We start from the raw sequence: 17,497 nt of genomic DNA, 5'->3' as shown, positions 1-17,497 counted from the left end.
ATGTCACATGTGTGACAACATCCTGCTGTCTTAGGAGAACACCTGGTACAGGTAAGCAACTCTACTTTTAGCGCAGATTACATTCAGGTACTGTAAGTATTACTCTGTCCCCAGAGGGCTCAATCTAAGTTTTGTACTTGAGGCAATGGAGTATGACATGACTTGGCCAAGGTAACAAGGAGCAGCAGTGGGATTTGAACCCTGGCGTCCCTGGTTTGTAGCCTGCTGCTCTAACCACTAAGGCTACCTCTTACCTCGTTCTCTTCTGTTCCTTGGTTTGGGAGCAGAGTAGCTCTATTGTGCTCTGTCCACTCCAGCCTCACCTTCTCCCCTCCTGTTTGCTGCAGCTGCTGCCTGGAAAGGGAGGGGCTGGAGTAGGAAGCAGAGCTCCCAGATAACCAGCAGACATTATTAATCAGTGCCCGGTATTCTACAGGGATAATAGAGTTTTTACTATAATTAGAAAAGCTACTAGTCACTTTAACAGCTTTGTTCTCTGCTGATTTGTCTTTGCAGGACACTGGCAGAATACTGCCCCAGACTGCGTTCGCTTAAGGTGAAGCACTGTCACAATGTGACAGAGTCAAGCTTGGGGGTTTTACGAAAGAGGTTTGTGGAAATGGATGTGGAGCCCCCTTTACAGCGAGCACTGGTTCTGTTGCAGGATGTTGTCGTATTTGCACCATTAATAAACCTACAGATCTGACAAACAGTCTGTGTTCCCCACATATTGCACTATACCACTATGTTCACAACGATCTCTGTATCAGCATGGACAGCGGCAAGGGTAGCAGGTCCGAGAGTCTTCTATCAACAGGGGAGGCACTAGATCCTAGAGTCCTGTACCAGCATGGACTTAAATGTTGTTCTATCCTGGACAGTAGTGTGCATACAGCACTGTAGGACTCAGTGTCATCCGAGGATATGGAGAGCCTCCTAGGCCAGTGCCTGCACCGTTGATTCTTAGTGTACTGTCACAGAGGCATCAACCTGTTAAAACTAGATTGTGCAATGCTGGCTGTTGCTGTATGTGTGATGGAACACACCTGCCCTTATTTTACACACAGTGAAATTCTGAAATGCTGTTTCTGCATGAGCAGTAGGACAGAGTATGGCACTAGCGAGATGAATGGTTTTGTGGGCAGTGTCTCATGAGCCTAATTCTTTATCGTGTAATGCCCTGCAGGCCAGGGGCCTACCAGTGTCTCTTGAGTGAGCCTGGATTGCTGTTTTGCTGCCTCATCTAGTCTTGTACACCTGCACTTACCCTCAAATGTTGGACCATCTGCTGCCTAAACTTTTCCCTGCAAGAAATTGACGTCCATGCTGATGCCCAGATGACACGAGGAGAAAAAGAAAATTGGTTCTTACCTGATAATTTTCATTCCTGTAGTACCACAGATCAGTCAGACTCCTTGGTTTTGCCCCCCCTCTAACAGATGGAGACAGAAGTTTTTAAAACAAAGCTCTGCCTTATATAGGATGGTGCCACCTACAGTCTAGAAGTATTACTTAGTCAAAGCAGAATGGTCCAAAACAACCAAACTAACTATATACAGTAACCTAACAACCTGAAACTGGCTCACTAACCCCAAATGGGAATAGAACCTGTGCCAATTGCAAAAAATATATTGATCCACCGATCAACGAAATACAAGTGCTGAAACAAAGTGCAGACTCTCCATTACCTTCAAGTGCCAAGTGGGTGGGACTCTGGCCTGATCCATGGTACTATAGGAACGAAAATTATCAGGTAAGAACCAATTTTCTTTTCCTTATACGTACCCGGGTCAGTCCAGACTCCTGGGATGTACCAGAGCTTCACTTACCTGGGGTGGGATCCGGAGAGGCCCGGTCTCAGCACACCTTCTCTAAAACTGCCTGTCCCCAGGGCCTGGACATCCAGCCGGTAATGCCTGGCAAAAGTATGTAAAGACTTCCATGTAGCCACTCTGCAAATCTCCTCTGGAGAAATCTGTTGACATTCCACCCAGGAGGCGACTTGAGAACGAGTAGAATGCGCCCGAAGACCCACTGGTAAAGGGCGACCTCTTAGTAAATAAGCAGAATTTATGGCCTCTTTCAGCCAATGCACTATTGTGGTCTTAGATGTTATATTACCCCTCTTTGGCCCACTCCAGAGCACAAAGAGATGATCCGAGACATGAAACTGTTGGTAATCTCCAGATAGCGCAGCGACCATCCAGTTTCCGTAAGTCCTTAGACAAAGGATCCAACCTATCCAGGTCTGCGAAGGACGGAAGTTCCACTGACTGATTTAAATGGAAAGATTACATCACCTTGGGAAGAAAAGATGGAACGGTTTGCAAGGAAACTCCCGAGCCTGAAATCCTCAAGAAAGGCTCTGTACATGACAAGGCATGAAGCTCCGACAATCTGAGAGCAGACGCAATCGCCACCAGAAACACCACCTTCAACGTTGCTCTTTGCAAAGGTTCAAAGGGCGCCGCACAGAAAGCCTTAAGAACCAAGTTTAGATTCCAGGACTGACATGGATGTCTCACCAGCGGGTACAAATGTTTTGCCCCGCGCCCCCCCCCCCCCCCCCAAGGAAACAAGAAACACCTGGATGTGCTGCCAGTGCTACCCCTTGAATGGTACCGCGTAAACAACCAAGTGCTGCCACCTGCACCCGCAAGGAACTACACGACAAACCCTTTGCTAAACCGGCTTGAAGGAAACTCAAAATGTCTGGTACACATGCCCTAGTAGGAACAAGCTCCCTGTCAAGGCACCAAGCCTCAAAGACCTTCTATACTCGAACATAAGATAGAGAAGTAGAAGCCTTACGCAACTGCAACAACATAGCCACCACATCATCAGAATACCCTTTGGGCTTTAGACGCTGTCTTTCAAAAGCCATGCCACTAGACAAAAGCGATTGACCTGTTCGAAACAAATGGGCCCTTAATGAAGCAAGTTCGGAAGATCCGGAAACTGCAACAGACTCTCTATTGCTAGATTGATCAGATCTGAAGACCAGGGATGACGTGGCCACTCGGGATGCACCAGGATCACCTCCATCAGCTGTAGCTCTATGCGTCGAAGAATCTTGCCATGAGAGGCCAAGGTGGACATACATAAAGCAGGACGTCCGTCAGCCAGGGAAGTACCAGAGCATCTACGCCCTCTGCCCCCGTGTCCCTGCGGGGAGCCTTTGAATTCTTGAGCGTCGCCATCAGGTCCATGTAAAGTGTGCCCCACTGGTCGCAGATGAGTTGAAAAGCTTCATCAGCCAGTTCCTACTCCCCTGGGTCAAGACAGTGTCGACTGAGGAAGTCCGCATTAACATTTTCAACCCCGGCCATGTGGGATGCCGCTATACTGACCAGGTTCTGCTCCGCCCATGTAATCAACAGACGAGCTTCTAACGCTACCGGCCAACTTCTGGTCCCGCCTTGGCAGTTGATGTAAGCATTGTCTGAGAGGACTCTGACCGACTTGCCCTGGAGAAGCGGAAGGAAGGCCTGCAGAGCCAATCTCACCGCTCTGGTCTCTAGCGATTGTTAGACCATTGGGCCTCCTCCTGAGACCATGCCCCTGCACTGACTTCCACAGACAGGCTGGCATCCGTAGTAACCACTGGCCAGTCGGGAACAACCAAGGGAACTCCTCGGCATAAGTTGTCTGACACTAGCCACCAATCCAGGCAGGACTGAGCAGACTCCATCGGGGCAAGGGTAGATGAAACTGTTCGGAAACTGGACTCCAATGGAAAAGCAACGCCGCTTATAAAGGTCGCATGTGAGCGGCGAAGGCCCATGGAACCAATTCCAGGGCTGAAGTCATGGATCCCAGGACTTGTAAGTAATCCCAGACCTTCGAAAGATGCTTGGATAACAAGGCTCGCACCTGAACCTGACGTTTGACAATGCAGTTGTCCGTTAGAAAAACTCTTCCCAGTCGAGTGTCGAACAAAGCCCCCAAAAATTCCAATGACTGGGAAGGGGCGACTTTTGGTCATGTTGACCACCCAGCCTAGAGCTCTCAACACTTGAAGCACTCGCTGTGTCGCGTCCTGGCAACGCGGCTCCGACTTCGCTCGAATCAGCCAATTGTCCAAGTACTGATGTACTAAAAATCCTTCCCTTCGTAGTTGCGCCACTAACACCATCATAATCTTGGTGAACATCCTGGGCGCGGTAGCCAGGCCAAATGGCAGAGCCTGAAATTGGAAATGATGGCCCAAGAAAGAGAACCTCAGGAACCGCCGGTGATTGGCTCAGATCCCGATGTGCAAATACCCCTCCGTGAGAATCAGAGATGCGAGAAACCTTCCCCTGCTGGACCGACGCAATTACGGACCGTAACATCTCCATGCGAAAGCGGGGAATCCAAAGGCACCTGTTGAACTGCTTTAAGTCAAGAATGGGTCAGAAGGTTCCCTCCTTCTTGGGCACCATGAAGCAAATGGAGTAACTGCCCCTTCGAAGCTCTGTCTGAGGGACCGGAGTAATTGCACGAGGTCGAGAAGGTGCTGCAGAGTCTCCCTTACCACCTGGTGCACAACCGCACAGAGAGACCAGAAACCTCGTGCGAGACTGGCGTGTAAAATCTAAAGTATAACCATGTCTTATCACAGACAGAACCCAATGATCTGAAGTGACTTTGGCCCACTCCTTGTAAAACAGAGACAACCTCCTACCACGGGAACAGAGGAATGGACCGGCCGCCCATCATTGGGAAGGCTTTCTGCCCGGAGTGGCCTGGGTGCTGCCAGGTCTACCGAACCATCGCCCCCGAAAGGACTGAGAATATGTCTGCTGTCTATTGGCATTGTGCCGAAAGGCAGAAGCGGGCACACGAGATGTACAAGACCTCCCCGAAAACGAGACCTGGAAGAAAAGGAACCTCTCGACTTAGGCCTATCTTCCGGCAAACGATGAACCATATTCTCACCCAGGGACTGAATCAGATCCTCCAACTCCTTCCCAAAGCGCAGCTTGCCCCTAAATGGCAGAGGCCAGCTGAGATTTGGACGAAACATCTGCCGCCCAATTTCGTAACCACAACAGACTACGTGCCAAAACGGCCAAGACCATTGTCCTGGCAGACGTGGAGAGCTTCCGCCTCAGAGAGCGACTCATTAGCCTGTAGCTGTTGCACCCAACGAAGACCTGCTCGTAAAGAAAAATTGCTACACATGGCAACCTGGATCCCAACCGCAAAGACCTCGCAAATCTTTTTGAGCTGCATCTCCAGCTTACGATCCTGCAAGTCCTTGAGGGCCATCGAGCCCGTGACTGGAATGGTGGTCTTCTTCATGACAGCAGAGACCGCTGCATCTACCTTGGGGACACGCAAAAGATCCAAAGCCTCCTCTGTCAGAGGATATAGCTTATCCATCACCTTGGACACCTTCAGGCCCAAGTCCGGAGTGTCCCATTCCTTGAAAAGCAAATCCGTGGCCAAAAAATGAAAAGGGAATGAAGGTAGTCCTCGCAGGCCCAACACCACCAGATCCGTAGACCCTAGCCGGGACTCCTCCTGGGGCACCTCAATGCCTAATTCCCCTAAAATAACCGGAATGAGAGGACCCAGCTCTTCTCTCAGAAGACGACTGATCACCTTTGGGTCGTCTCTTTCCTCCTCATGTGACCCCCACAGAGCCCCCTGCGGTTGGTTGGTGTCTCCTCAACACCCCTCGGGGGCTGGGAGGGCAACTCTCGATCCTCTGAGTCGGAGGAAGTATCTGAAGCAGCCAGAGGTGTCCGCAAGCTGAAGGGATGCTATAATGGCGGGTGACCCTTGTCCTGAGTGGACTTAGACCGCTTCTTATACTAGGCCTGGGGGTCCAACGCGAGGGGCCTCTTCTTACCTGCCTTCTGGAGGCCTTAACAGCCCTATGCCTCAAAAGTGCAAAGTCAGAAGAAAAAGAAGATGCCGAGGAAGAATCATTTGTGTCCCCCTCAGGGACATCCCCCATCGCCTTGTGAGCCAAGCCCACCGGACTTGTCCCCCTCAGGGACCGTCCTTTGCGGAGACAAATTCGGCAGGAGATTTTCCTCCCCTTGCGCTGTAAGCGCCGCCAAGGCGTTAATGAATCCAAAATGGCGTCCGTTCCCGCGCTTTGCAGGAATGGGCCGAGAGACAGGGACTGCATCTCCCCAAAAGCTCTGGAGACAGTCTGGACCCTGACAATGACCCTCGCCGGGTTTGCGGAGGCTCCCTCTCCCCGAGAGGCAACTAGTGTACAGGCCTTCCGGTGCCACACGCCCGACACGCGGTTCGCCGCGGCATTTGCTAGGGAAGGAAAAAATCAAAATAATACCCTGAAACCCCGACGAACCAGCGGCGATATGGCGCGAGAGCCCCCCAGCGTGATTGGAAGGAAAGGGAGAGTCGAGACCGAAGAAAAAATCAAAAAGCCCAAAACTTTTTTTTTTTTTTTAAAAACCGTTAAAAATTTGCCCGATAGCCTCTGGGTCCTATAGGGGGGAGTGAGCCGTGCTCCTCGGTATTATCCCCACTATCTTACTTAGCTGGCAATCAGGTCCTCAACCCTCCACATCAGCTGCCTCTGAAACCAGGGGGGATGGTCCCCCCAGGACCTAGCAACCCCATGGGAGGCAGAAGACTGTCTCCTGCAGCAAGGATCTTTTGTCCCATATGACCTATGGATACATTTTGTTTTTTTAATTATACACTATAATCAGAAATCTAGACTAACTATCAGCGCAGACTGTAGGTTTTGTACCTCCACAATCTGCTGGAGACAGAAGAATACTGCCAAACTGTAGGTGGCACCATCCTATATAAGGCGGAGTTTTGTTTTAAAAAGTCTGTCTCCATCTGCTACGGGGGGGGGCGCAAAACCCAGGAGTCTGGTCTGATCCGGGTATGTACAGGGAACAGTTGTTTCCGTGAAAAGAATGTAAGACTGCCCAGCTGGGCCCCATTTCCAATAGAAGAGGTGCATCATTTTAGGACTTTTAGTTGAGACCTTCTGCTTGTACTTAAACTGTGTTATTTAAAGAAAATTTCATCTTGTTAAATAAAAGTAAAGTGCTTGGAGCAGTTGCCATGGTTCCAAGCGGGGCACAGGCTGCTGCCATTGCTTTTGTTCCTCAGATATTTCTTTTCCTTTATTTGGTTCTTCCTCAAAGTACATAGTGGATTCCTCCTTTCTTCTCCCTCCCTTGGTTCATTAAAAAATGGACTTAGTATTCCAGTGCACTCCATCTAGGCCACAGCATATTAATTAGGTGACAATTTCCCATCCTTTGCTGTCATGTGCTTGACCTGAAGGGGAATTCAGAGTTGAGAGCAATCAATATTTGAATTATTTATTTAATTTATATTCCACTTTTCACAGCACTTCAAAATGGATTACATTCAGGTACTGTAGGTATTTCCCTACCCCCAGAGGACTTACATATATAGAAACATAGAAATGACGGCAGAAGAAGACCAAACAGCCCATCTAGTCTGCCCAGCAAGCTTTTGCACTTTTTTTTTTCTCATATACTTATGTTACTCTTGGCTCTTAGTAACCTTTTTTATTCTATTTCCCTTCCACCCCTGCCATTAATGTAGAGAGCAGTGTTGGAACTGCATCTAAGTGAAATAGCTTAATTGGTTAGGGGTATTAACTGCTGCAATAAGCAAGCTACACCCATGCTTATCTGTTTATCCAGACTATGTAATTCAGTCCTTGTTGGTTGTTGCCTGAATATAGATCCACGTTTCTTCATTCCCGCCTGCTGATGAAGCAGAGAGCTATGCTGGCTTTGCATTGAAAGTGAAGTATCAGTCTTGCTCCCCTGCCTTTGAAGCAGAGAGCTATGCTGGATATGCGTGAAGTGTCAAACTGTTTGTACCTGAGGCAATGGAGAGTAAAGTGACTTGCCCAAGGTCACAAGGAGCGACAGCGGGACTCAAACGCTGGTCTCCTGGTTCATAGCCAACTGCTCTAACCACTAGGCTACTCCTCCACTCCACTTAAGGCTAGAAGAGGATAAAGAGTAAGTATTCTAACTCTTAGCCCATACTTGCTATTAATTGAATTCTTGAGATAGCGTAACCAGAGTGATACAGAACTTGCCAAAATCTTTCAACACAGGGCCACTCTGACAGGCCTCACCTTTGTTTGTAATTATTTCACACATAATCTAATGCATAAGATTTGGATGTAAATGTGTTCAAGTGCTGTAGTTTAGCTGTAGCTCATTCCTATTTTGGCACCTGTACCCTAACCATAGTTCCAATGACATTTTTTCCTTGGGGCACTCAGAGCCATCACTAGCTGGAGCCCATGTCACCATCACCTATCTCAAAGCTATGAGAGAAGATGTGGCAGTGGGGGAATGTGCCATTTTTGTATACTTAAATCAAAATTAGGCTATGGGGGTGGATTTGTTTAATCTTCTTTCGGTGGAAAAATCAACTAGGAAATCATTTGTGGATTATAGCCTTTGCCCACCTGCAAATTATATTAAATGAAGGCCTAGCAGAGTTAATTATGCTGCTTTAAAAACAAATCAGAATAGTGTAGATTATGTTTCTATAAGAAAGGGATTCACTTCAGGATCACTGGACCTTCTCTGAAATTCTTGTTAGGGGGAAAAGAGAGGATTTCAGATCTTGAGGGTATTCAGATGTCTCTTGTGCTACACTCTCTTCTATAAGAGTTTATTCCAGTGTCTTCTCTCTATAATAAATCCAGAAGACTTTGTTGTGGGAGAAATATTTGACTGAGAAGCTTCATTAGTAGAGCTGAAATCACCAAATTAGCCAGTCTGTGGCTCTGGCTTATGAGTTGCAAATATGTAACACCCTGAGATGATGTCATTTTTACCTAGGCTCAACTGTTCATTCCAATGAGCTGGGGTAGGCCATAGCATCAGAAGTCAAGGAATTTGTGGAAACCAATACATAGCTGTAGGATTAGAGGAATGAAGTAGAAAGTACACTGGATTTTCAGATTAACTTCGCTGCAAGCCATCCCTAGATGGGGATCACTGCTTGCCCACTTGGTCTAGATTCATACAGTGGCTTGCAAAAGTATTTGACTCCCTAAAAAGTCAGTTAATTTATGTGAATTACAAATGACACACAGATTGGTCCAGACAGTATGTTTTTTTTTTATTTATCAATTTTACATGAAATTAACAAAACTTTCTTTGCCATGAAACAAGAAAAGACATACCTTTTACCAAATTAACGAATTACATATAGTACCCATACAGATCCACATATAGGGGTAGATTTTCAAAAAACGCGAATAGGTGTACTTTTGCTGGCGCATCAGGCGCCAGCAAAAGTACGCTGGATTTTAGTAGATACGCGCGGAGCCGCGCGTATCCACTAAAATCCTGGATCGGCGCGCGCAAGGCTATGAATTCTGTATAGCCGGCGCGCGCCGAGCCGCGCAGCCTACCCCCGTTCCCTCCAAGGCCGCTCCGAAATCGGAGCGGCCTTGGAGGGAATCCTCTAACGCCCTCCCCTCCCTTCCTCTACCTAACCCACCCGCCCGGCCCTGTCTACACCCCCCCCCCCTTACCTTTCTCCGGGGATTTACGCCTCCCGGAGGGAGAAGTAAATCCCCGCGCGCCAGCGGGCCTGTTGCGCGCCGGGACGCGACCTGGGGGCGGGTATGGAGGGCGCGGCCACGCCCCCGGACCGCCCCGGGCCGTAGCCACGCCCCCGTACCCGCCCCCTAAACGCCGCGATGACCGGGCCCGCCCCCGACACGCCCCCCTCTGAGAACCCTGGGACTTACACGAGTCCCGGGGCACTGCGCGCGCCGGTAGGCCTATGTAAAATAGGCTCACCGGCGCGCAGGGCCCTGCTCGCCTAAATCCGCCCGGTTTTGGGCGGATTTAGGCGAGCAGGGCTCTGAAAATCCGCCCCATAATTCTTTAACATTATTCTCATTTTATCTTTTATACATAGGCAATATTGGGGGGAAACAATCAAATAATAAGGGAGAGTTATAGGAAATAAAATACAATATATTTCATAACACCTCCAACCTTATTTTTAGATCCCTTTACAAGCCATTATGCTCTTCCATTTAGAAAAGACCGCAGCTGTTCAGGGAGAAAAAAAGATATATACATTACCAGCATGATTTACTACGCACTTACACGGATAGCGTAGATGGAAACTGGCACAGAGTGCCAAAACCTCTGGCCTTAATTCAAGAAATTGTTTACGTCTAAGTTGCATAGATCTTGATAGATTGGGATACATACGAATTTGAGCACCCAAAAAAGAGGCATTTAAATTCTTAAAATAGTTTTTCCATCAATAAACTCATATTGTATTCAGAATAAAGGGCCACCAAAAGAACTGCTCTTTCTGTTACCTCTATACTTGAATTCTCAAGGTAATCTGTAAGGTTAACCAACTCAATCCCTGCATTATTAGCTGTTTCTGCAACTGGTCTTTTATTTGGAAGAAACAATATACTGTATATATTTTTTTTTAACAGCAGGGGTGGATTCCTCTGGGATTTTAAGTACCTCTTTCATATATCTTTTAAAGGTAATTAGTGGAAATTCTCCTAAAACTTTAGGAAAACTTAAGTCTCAAATTCAGGTGTCTTAAATAGTTCTCTATGGATTCAAGTTTTTTCAATGAAGACATTCTTTCACTCACAATATTTCTATTGGAGTCCTTTAGCTCTTTTATATTCATAGAAATTTCTTGGAATGATCTTGGAATGATCCTGTAACACAGGTATAAACTACTCTTCGACAGTAACCATCTTGTTCTCAACCTCTCCCAGCTGTCTGGCCTGTTTCCCAAAAAGTCTGAGCCATGCTTGCCATCAAGTCCCATAATGACTTGAGAGTTATTACCTCTGGCTTTCTAATCCCCTGGGATTCCAAGTTGTCTCGCCTCTCATCCACCGGCAGCGTTCCTTCCCCCAATGTTCTTGGGGTCCTGGGAGCTCCACTCTGACCTCCTTCCTCTGGGGCTCCCAGCCACACTGCCTGCACAGGTGAGGACCCAACTGTCTCAGCCTCAGCGAATCCTTCACGCTGGCTTTCTTCCGGAGTTTCCTCCTCCAGAAACACAGCTCCACTGGCCTGGAACAGGGGAGAAGCTCTTAGAGGTAATCTGGGTTCTGGCGGGCTAAATGATGATTCCCCTGGCGAGAACAGGGCTCCCTTCTCTGACTCGCCCACGGGGCTGGACACCGCAAATCCGGAGGTGGGGACTGCATACTGTGATATTAGTCGCTGTCCTGATTGGCTAGTAGGGTCGGGATGGAAGACCCTAATTTTGCCTTTCCTTGTGTGGCATTTAAGAATATTTTGAGGGGGAAAAATAATTTAAAAAAATGCGGACTCAGAGCTGCATTCAGTAGTGTCCTCTAGTCAGCCATCTTGTTTCCCTCCTAGAAGCTATTCCAGATAGTATGTTTATTACAAACCAGTAAATTTTCAAAGTCATGCTGCTTACATAAGTATTCAACCCCTTCAGACTAGTACATGGTACAACCACCTTTTGCTGAAATAATGGCTTTAAGTCTGTTGGAATAAGTTTCAATCAGCTGTTCACATTGTTTGGGAGTGATTTTTGCCCATTCGTCGTGGCGGATCTGTTCCAAGTTGTTGAGGTTGGTTGGATGAGACTTATGGACTGCAATTTTCAAATAGTGCCACAGATTCTTGATTGAACTGAAATCTGTATTTTGACTTGGCCATTATAGAACATTCACCTTTTTGTAGCATGAATGAGGACACAGTTAAGCTACACAGTTAATTGGGTGGGGAATAAACAGGTAGATGTTATAGGGTAAACAGCACAGCCTTTTTTCCCCCATTCACACAAAATAGCCTATGCTCTCTGCATGCTAAATCGGTCTCTGCCAATGTTAGTATGGATGCATTAACATTCATGCATATTTGCATGTATAGCAGAAGCAGAATTGCTTACCTGTAACAGATGTTCCTATTCATAGCCCAGATCAGTCCAGATAAGTGGGTTTTGCATCCCTACTAGCTGATGGAGGCAGAGAATAAAAACTTTTCCGGCACTGCTATTTAACTGAGAGTACCACCTGCAGTCCCTCAGTATTTCTCTGTCTCCAACAGATGGTAGAGGCGCGAACTTGTAGTCAAAACTTTTTTTTTTTTTAAACTAAGTAGTGAAGAAAAGAGAAGAAGAAAGAAGAAGATTGGTGCTCCCAGAGGTGTTAGGTTCCTTCATGGGCCATCCCTCTGGTTCAGCAGGGCAAGCAAGGGGGTTGGCAGTCCCTAGCCAGGCTTGACTCTTGATTTCCAGGGGGAAGGAAAGCCAGGGGTCCTGGTTCCCTCGCTCCCTCTGAGGCCTTCTCACCTGCCCTGTCGACGACCAGCCAGGAGCACCCAGAAGCAGAAAATTATATCTTCCCTTTGGTTGTCTATCTGGGTTGCTTGATGGCTGTTCTTTTAAAAAGAAAGTGTGTAGTGGCACTTTTGCACAGCAGTCGGTTGAGCATCAGAGGAGAGAAGGGAAGAGCATGCGGCTTGATTTCAGAACCTGGGGCTGGGACAGTACTGTTGGAGTTTTTTTTCCTTCTGCTCAGGTCTATTTTTGGCCGCGGGCCGCAATGCGCTTCATAGCGCCTTCTGCAGAGCACAGGAAAGTTTATTGGGCTTGTGGTGTGAGGCGATCATGCCTCAATGGAGCCCTACTAAGCACCAGCTGTGCCTCTGGAGGTGAAGGGGCCTCGGCAGAGGGCTCAGTAGGCAGGCCCCATCCAGGAGGTCCCAGTGGGATTGAAGGAGATGGAGGCCTGTAATAGACAGGGAGTTCAGGGACTCCCCTTCCCTGCTTTCTCCAGTACAGCAACAGTCTAGATAAGTTAGAAATGTGGCAGGGGAACCAGGAGAGGACCTGCTGGATGAGGAAGACAAGTGAGTCTGACGGGTTTTCTGCAGATTTTGTTATTGCTGCATGAGGCCTATCTTGCTAAGAAGGAAGCAGCGGGTAAGCGGTCAGCCACCCAGAAATCCCAGGCTCGGCTAAGAAGCCTCCCAGGTCGGGGGCATTCTTTGCCTGCTAGGTCTGGGACGATCTAGAGTGGAGAACTCCTATTTGGAAGATTTTGAGGGAGATCCTTCTCAGGAGGATTTGCGAAATGACCCCAGTACCGATCCGAGCACTGATCCTGCTACTGCCCCAGGAAGGGGATGACCCTAGGGTGGTGAAATTATTCTGTAAGGAGGAGTTGTGGCCTCTCATTCCCCAGTTTCTGGAAGAACTGGGGATCAAGGTCACAAAATAAGATTCGGATAGTGAGGGTGTGAACCTGGTATTGGACCAGCTGTGTTCACCACCAAAGGCATTTCTGTTGCTGAAGGTGAAGAAACTGATTGACTGGGAATGGGATTTTCCTGAGGCAGGTCTGAAAGTGGCAAGAGCTATGGCCAGGTTGTATCTCTTGCCGGAGGACACTTTGGAAGCTTTCGAAGGTGGATGCGATGGTGTTGGCAGTGACCAAGAAGATGACCATTCCGGTAGCAGGGTCAACAGCTCTAAAAGATGTCTAGGACCAGAAGCTAGAGATTTTGCTAAAGAGGCTTTTGAGGTCTCGGCTCTGAACTTAGAGCTGTGCTAGCATAATGCAGAGAGCTTGTTTGTGCTGGGTGCAGGAGAAAACATTGGGGACCTCTGCTGATTGTAGCCAGGAGGCTCAGGTAGAGGCTGGTGTGGCTTATGTGGCAGATGCCTTGTATGATATGGTTTGGACGTCTGCCAGGAATATGGTGTCCACGGTAGCCACTTGAAGACTCCTGTGGTTATGTAATTGGGCAAGGGAAGTGAGGTCAAAAGCGCAGATTTGCAGTCTCCCCTCCAAAGGAAAGTTGTTTGGGAGGATCTGGAGAAGCTGATGAAGCATTTGGCGGAATCTAAAGCGAACAAATTGGCTGAAGATAAAGTAAGACTACCTTTCTACCACACACTTGCTTTCAGGAGATGAGATTTCACTCCAGAAGGAGTTGTTCTGGATCCACGCAGAAGCAGGGTTCAGGAAGGCAGCAGTCTTTTCGAGGAACATGTAGATCAGCCAGTGAGAGTTCAGGACAGGATTCGGGAAGTGCTAAGTCTGTCCAATGAATGCGGGCTGGTCCACTCCTCCTTGGAAGCTATCAGAGGAAGGTTGTCCCATTATTACAAGGAGTGGACCAGAATCACTTCCAATCAGTGGGTTCTGGAAGTGATAAGGGAAGGCTATGCCTTAGAATTTTGCACCCCATCAAGGAAGCCTTTGTGGTGTGTTTCACTTTGCCCATCAAGCAGGCGATGATGTGGGACACCTTGCTAAGCCTGCAGCGCTCTGAAGCCATTGTCTCGGTTCCTTGGGGAGAACGAGGTCGAGGAAAATATTTGGTTTACTTCGTGGTTCCCAAGAAGGAGGGTTCCTTTCGGCCCATTCTAGATCTGCTTTCAGATGGAGATGCTACGAACAGTGATTGCAGCGGTGTGCAAGGGGGGAGATTCTCGTGTCCTTGGATCTAATGGAGGCATATCTGCACATTCCCAACCGAGCAGACCATCAAATGTTTCTACGCTTCATCGGGTTAGGAGAACATTTTCAGTTTCAAGCTCTTCCCTTCAGGCTGGCGACAGCACCAAGAACATTCACGAAGGTGATGGTGGTGGTGGCGGCGGCAGTGGCTTTTAGCAGGTAAGGGATTCTAGTGCATCTGTACCTGGAAGAGTGGCTCATTCCGGCGACATCAGAGATGGAGTGTCACTGTTCCATTTAACGAGTTACGGAGTTGTCTAAGGTCCCTAGGCTGGGTTATAAACCTGGCGAAGAGCCACCAGGAGCTAGAATATCTGGGAGCATAATTTGACACCTAGTCAGGCAAGGTGTTTCTTACCCCAGAGAGAGTGGTCAAGTTGAAGTTGCAAGCGGTTTGGCTGCTGGATCTGTTGGTCCCCAAAGTCTGGGATTATTTACAAGTGCTAGGTTCCATGGCCTCTACCCTGGAATTGATGCCATAGGCCTTTGCTCACATGCAACCTCTTCAGAAAGCGCTTGTGTTCCGTTGGAATCTGTTGTTGGAGGAGTTTCAGCTACCATTGCTGCTCTAGGAGGGGGGTGAAAGCGTGACATCTAAGCTACGGCAGTCCGGATCTTGCTGCATCTGAGCTCCAACAGGCACAACCACCTGTACCATCTCTGAAGAATGGCTCGCCGCTGAATCAAGAGTTTGTTGTCCAGGCAAAAGGGGAGCCGATTCGGAGCTGAAAATCCTCAAGCAACCCTTGCACTTAGAAGGCATAATTTTACAGAGGAAGCAAGACGCAAACGCTGAGGTGAGTCGTTATGCTTAGGTAATTATGTTACGTTTGGGTAATTGCCAGGTTCTTGCAGCCTGGTTTGGCCTCTGTTGGAAACAGGATGCTGGGCTTGATGGACCCTTGGTCTGACCCAGCATGGCAATTTCTTATGTTCTTATGCTACCATCTTGACTCCTCCCCCCTCCTTCTTTAAAGTGGTATCCACTGCCACACTCTTCTGTAGAGAGTTGCAGGAGAGGCCATAATGGCACCTGAAGGAATTCAGAGAAGCTTCAGGCCATTCACCAGTTCCAGTCCCTGCTGGTCCATTGTAATCTGAACCCTTCGATAAAGTGAGATAGACACCTTGCTTATCTCCTGAACTAGTAGGTATCGCACCTTCATTATAAAGATCCAGGTGCTCCGTTCTCAAAGCCACCTCCTTACAAGGTGTTCTAGGCCAAAAGACCTAAGATCTTCCGAAGGAACAAGATCTTCAAGTAAATATTCCTGTGTATGGACGGGATTGCCAGAAATTCCTGGAGCAACCCCTTGCCCCAAAAGGGACATGATGCCACCTTCTTGTTCTTGGCCAATGAGGAACTTCGGCTATTCGCCATTTTGTCCAACTCACTGCCTAAGAAGGAGAACCTTGTGAGATTGGACTTGGAAATAGTGACTGCCAACCAATGTCGCAACCACAACAGGTCTTTAGCTGCTATCATAGAAGCCATCTGCACCACGTCACAGCTTGCATTGGCTTAGAATGTGGATCCTGGTCCAGTAAGGATCTGCCCTCAGACTCTGCTTTGGGTGTCTCCGAAGAGATGCAAACCAAACCGAGCTACCAAGTCCATAGTAAGAAACAATCTGCAATGCTGTGCCATGGCCTCAAAGGTTTGCTTAAGGATAGCCTTAAACGCCTATCCCGAGCACCTTCTAGAGCTGTCCCTCCTTCCGTTAGAATCTGTTCACCTGAAACCAGTGCATATCAAGGTAACCCCAGTTCAAAATTGTAACTGAAACCCTACCTACGGATCTAAGGGGTACAAAAACCTACCCAGAGCGCTCCCCATTGAACTTGCCTCTGGGGCGTTCTATTCAAGGACCAGATATTTATTTATTTATTTGAAAACTTTTATATACCGGTATTAGTATGCAAACATCATACCGGTTCACATTGTAACTAAAGGCAGAAATTACAATCAACAGGGAGGGGAAAACAAGGAGGATTATACATAGAGCAGGGGGCATAGAAATTAAAGCATTAAAACTGTAACGAGCTATTTAGAGGAATATATACAAGTTTAGGCAGATTATTTACAAGAGTTGAGGCTGTAACGTGCTATTTACAGGAAAGAATACAAATTTAAGTGGGTTACTTATAGGAAAGTATAGGAGAGGGTTCAGGAGGGCGGGGGTTGGTAGGGGAAAGAAACATTACACTTTGCGTAAGGTGATCAATCTGGGATCTTACTTTGCCAGTCCTGTAGTATCACCCCTGTTCACGCCATTTTCGCCTTAAGGGTCTGGTGTCAGACTCAGCAACTCTAGCAGAATAGAGACTGCTATGGTTTGGAATATTGTGGGATTTTTCCCTCTTCAAAGAGGAGAATCCAAATCCCCGTCGGAGCCATCAGACGTAGCATGATCCACATCCCCCTGAACAGGGAACAGCTTCCCTTTAGTGATTACCCACAGAGACTGACAAGTGGGAGCTTCTAGTATACGATCCTTCATAACAGGTCACTGCGCTTCCCCTGGGCACCTCTGCAAAAAAATTCTGCAGGATCTGAAAAAAGAAAAATGCCCAGAAAAAAAAAAGGAGGGGGGTCCAGAGCCCCAAACCTGAAACTGTAACCCATCTTCCGGAGATGTCACTGTCATCAGGAACAAGGAGAGAAGAGATGCAACAGCTGTGTCATCTTTTATTTATTTATTTTAAATCTTTTCTATACTGTCATTAAGAAGGATCCGTCACAACGGTTTACAATAGGGCACATAAAATAAGGATGCTGAAATATATTAATTTACACAAGTGCCATAATGGCTCGGTACATAGTTTTCTAAATGATATAATTGGTTTGTGATACAATACTGTCCAGGATTTATCAGTTTGAAAACAATTCTAACTTTATACATGTCACTTTATCTTCTGGTGATGGATGAGAAGGTAAAGTAAAAACAGAGATAAAAATACAGCTACACACATTATTTGTTCGTACCTCTCACTTCGCCTGCCTCACTG

General features: G+C 47.6%; 1 protein-coding gene across 1 annotated transcript in view; it reads left to right on the top strand.

The window, feature by feature from the left end:
- Positions 1-7,065, top strand: part of FBXL15 (F-box and leucine rich repeat protein 15) — a 52,168-nt gene extending 45,103 nt beyond the window's left edge. Inside the window, exon 4 of the mRNA XM_029609112.1 lies at positions 517-7,065. Within this exon, the coding sequence (XP_029464972.1) occupies positions 517-706 (190 nt within the window). The 3' untranslated portion in view covers positions 707-7,065. The remainder of the gene's footprint in view (positions 1-516) is intronic.
- The last annotated feature ends 10,432 nt before the right edge of the window (positions 7,066-17,497 follow it).

Source organism: Rhinatrema bivittatum, chromosome 7, assembly GCF_901001135.1.
Source record: "Rhinatrema bivittatum chromosome 7, aRhiBiv1.1, whole genome shotgun sequence".
Lineage (NCBI taxonomy): Eukaryota > Metazoa > Chordata > Amphibia > Gymnophiona > Rhinatrematidae > Rhinatrema > Rhinatrema bivittatum.
The sequence above is the reverse complement of the archived record's forward strand: the minus strand, read 5'-3'. Positions and strand labels throughout refer to the sequence as shown.